At 59.8% G+C, this 3,478-nt stretch overlaps 1 protein-coding gene across 1 annotated transcript; it reads right to left on the bottom strand.

Annotated features, from left to right (window-relative positions):
* Nucleotides 1–1,684: 1,684 nt before the first annotated feature.
* MCRIP1 (MAPK regulated corepressor interacting protein 1) lies at nt 1,685–3,397 on the bottom strand (the record flags this gene model as incomplete). The annotated part of the gene is made up of 4 exons (XM_015645326.2): nt 1,685–2,085; nt 2,889–2,989; nt 3,098–3,196; nt 3,280–3,397. Coding segments are annotated over 3 exons (282 nt in total), but the record flags the coding sequence as incomplete, so codon positions are not given.
* Nucleotides 3,398–3,478: the final 81 nt, after the last annotated feature.

Genomic DNA, 3,478 nt, shown 5'->3' with positions numbered 1-3,478 from the left:
CACACACACACACACACACACACAGACACACACACACACACAGACACACACACAGACACACACACACACACACATGCTGCCCTTGGCTGCCTGATGGGAGCTGCTCATTCCTGGTATTCTTGGGGATGAAGGCGCTGACAGGAACCTGGCCAGACTTGTGGGAGGTTTTGGTGGGAAGGGACCTTTAGATGTCCCCTGGCCCAGCCCCTGCAGTGAACAGGGATACTGGCACCACACCAGCTTGCTCAGAGCCCCGTCCAGCCTGGCACTGAGCATGTCCAGGGATGGAGCACCCACTGCCTTTCCAGGCAGCCCGTGCCAGTACATCACTGTCCTAAGCAGAGACTGCTCTGCAGACACCACAGTGCAGCCATGGTGCCAGTCTCTCTGGAGTTCATTCCGAGGCATGGAATGGGGCTGGCCCAGTTCCTCACCCCAAACTGGGCCATGTCCCCCAGCCAGTGCCTTTCCTGATGTGGCCAGGCACCGCCCCGGCACAGCTAGGTACCCCTCGGCGCAGCGCCTTGCAGGAAAACTCCCTTTATCAAGGGAATTGAGCACCACAAATTGGTCTCCTAAGTCGATTCTGCCTTCTGCCAGGCCTCTTCCCACCACCTAATTTGATGACAAACACGTTCCTCTCCTCCTCCCACCCTTTAATCTAATGAAGAGCACCGTGTCCAAGGCACAGGGAAATAAACCCTGATGAGGCCGATTTTTATAGGTAAACAGCCTGATTTCTCTGGCCTGTGGCCTCACTCCTCACACCCCTAACAGCCAGCACCTCCCCCTACTGTCTCACCATCCCTGCCCTGCAATTTGGCATTAGTCTTTATAAAAATCACTTGCTTATAGAATGTATTTTGTACATTTCATTAGAGTTTGAGCAGCTGCCTTGCCTCTGGCTTTACTGTGCCCAAGCAGAGAGGAAAACAAGGCAGAGGCTAGTGGGGTTGCAAGGGGCCCTCGTGCCCAGGGGCATGTGGGGGTCCTGCAGACCAGGGCTGGCCCCAGATGGGTGCCCAGACAGGGGTACAGTGCTGGGCTCCGTGGCAGCTGAATAGCAGCCTGGCTGGACACAGGACACGGCTCTGGACATGCCAAGGGCTTCAAGCCAGGGCAGCCCCACTGGCCTGTCAGGCTCCCTGAACACACCACAGGGCCCATCCTGCCAGAAGAGACAAAGGAGAGGGGCCATGACAGTGACAGCCAGCACCCCCTGTCCCCTACTGCCTGCAGCTGCAGGGATGTGGGGACTGGGGTGGGAGGCAATAGAAGCTGAGTTCCTGTCTTGCTGGGCCAGAACCAAGCAGCAGAAATGTTTTGGTGATGGGAGGTAAACAGGGTCGTGGTAAGTGTCAAGATGCAGTCAAGCAGAAATTCTAGCAATGCTAAGTATAGCCTAAATGCCATTAAAGCAGGAGAGGGAAGAGGATACGAAGGTATTAATAGTCTCAACATTTAAATCCTGGGTGCAGCGACAGCTCCCAGGATGCTGGCTGCCCGGAGCACAGCCCGAGCCCAAGGGCAATGTGCCACACGCTGCACCTGCCCACAGGGAAATCAACAGCCCCAGCAAGTGCAAGGCCAAGGCCCCTTTGTGGAAAATAAACACAGCTCTTGCTCTCTGCACCTTGTCCACAACCCAGAGCTGGGCCAGGCTGCAGCACCACACCAAGGCAGCCCCAAAAGGACACCAGAGTTTATTTACAACACTCCTCAAGTGACATACCACAGAAAGGAAAGGGTACAGTACAACTCAAGGACTCAACAAAGGAAAGGTATTGGCAGCCCCAAGTCCCTGCAGCCCTCCCCACAGCCACTGGTTCTGGGCAGGCCTGACAGCCCCATCCCCGCCAGCTCGCAGCACAGGCGGGCAGGGGCTGCCATCCCTCCCCACGGAGCAGCCCAGCAGCTCAGGTGGGCGAAGCTGACACAGTCACTCTCTCTGGCTCAGGCAAGGATGCAGGAACCATCCACGCAGTGCCAGTTGTGAGTGGCTTACGGAAGCGCCCCAGGCGTGGTTCTACCACCTACAGCCACCCAGGTTGAGCTGGTGGCCAGGTCTCTTCCAAGGGTGCGTATCTGGAAAACGGTGTTAGTACAAAACTGCAGCGTTGCCAGGGCAAGGAGCTCCTGAGCCTTGCTCCGTGCAGCCCCACAGTTTCCCCCATGGCCATTGTCTCCTGTGGGGCTGCAGGTGGCCCAGGTCCCTCTGAGCACCTCTCAGGAGACGGGGGCTGGTGCTGACACTCCACATCTCCATCTGTAGGGAGAGTAACAGCTTCCCCTCCAGCACCACAGGGACCAGGCCTGATCTAAGCAGGTAGAAAACGTGGCCTCAGATGCAGCCCACGTGCTCTGGCAGCAAGCAGCCCAGGCAGCAACTTGCTGCCACAGTGGAACTGGGAGGAGCCTGGCTATGGTCTGCCCAGCCCTCAGCTGCACAGCAGGGCTGGACAGGGGTTGCCCCTGTGTCTGGAGGCACAAGAACAGACTTGACTGTGCCTCCTGCCCTCAGCCAGCCCCAGCAGCTGTGGACCTTCAGTGCATAGGGGAAAGCGAGACCCCGCACTGCCCAATCCAACAGCGCATCTGCCTCAGCCCTGCGCAGCCTAGCACAGAGGGCAGCGACAGGAGGGGAACAGGGGATCGGGTTGCTAAGCATAAAGTGGGGAAGGACAGTTTGAGGCCAGAGAAAGCTATGAGTGGGGTGCTGGAATCCTTTGCAAGAGGCTCTGGGCAGTCTTGGTGAGGCCCTAAGCATCCTCGACCTCAGGCAGCTTCAGAGCCAGCCCCAAAGCTGACTGGCTCTCCCGCGGGCTTTTAGGAGGACAGACCAGAGGAGGAAATCAACACAAAATCTCAAATTAAATCTGCTTGAGGACCTCAGGAGAGCAGCCGATCCGCAGGGAGGACCCACTTTAAGACTTCTTTGCATCCTGTGTGTTCCTCCTCTTCAGATCACCCAGGTCGACCGGTTTAAACGCTGCAAGGCAGACAGGAAAGACTTTGGGGGCAGAGGCAGCACAGCCCCCGCCCGGCGCTCGCAACCCCCGGGCCGGCAGAGCCGGCGCGGTGCCCCTGTCCCCCGCACCTTTCAAGCTGGGGTTCGGCATCTTCTCCACGTACTCCTCGACCAGGCCGCGCTCGGAGCCCATCTGGCTGCGCAGATCGCGCTCCACGCACTGCCAGGCTGCAGGGACAGGGACACGGGCCGCTCGCCTCGGTCGCCCCGAGCCTCCCGCGCCCCTCACCCAGGCCCACCGCCCCGCTCACCCTCGTAGATGAAGCGCACGTTCTCCTCGTGGGCCGGCGTGAAGATCTCGCTGCCAGCGCCGGGGGAGCGCGGGCCGCCGCTCCGCTTTCCGTTGTACACCACCCGGGAGACGGGGGAGCTGCAAGCGGAGCGCGGGGGGGAACTGAGCCGGGCCCGGGGCCGCGCTGGGCCCGGGGCCGGGCGGGGCTCACCTGGCCA

Source organism: Parus major, chromosome 18, assembly GCF_001522545.3.
Source record: "Parus major isolate Abel chromosome 18, Parus_major1.1, whole genome shotgun sequence".
Taxonomy (NCBI): Eukaryota; Metazoa; Chordata; class Aves; order Passeriformes; family Paridae; genus Parus; species Parus major.
Note: the sequence above shows the minus strand (reverse complement) of the source record. Positions and strands in the feature narration are given on the sequence as shown.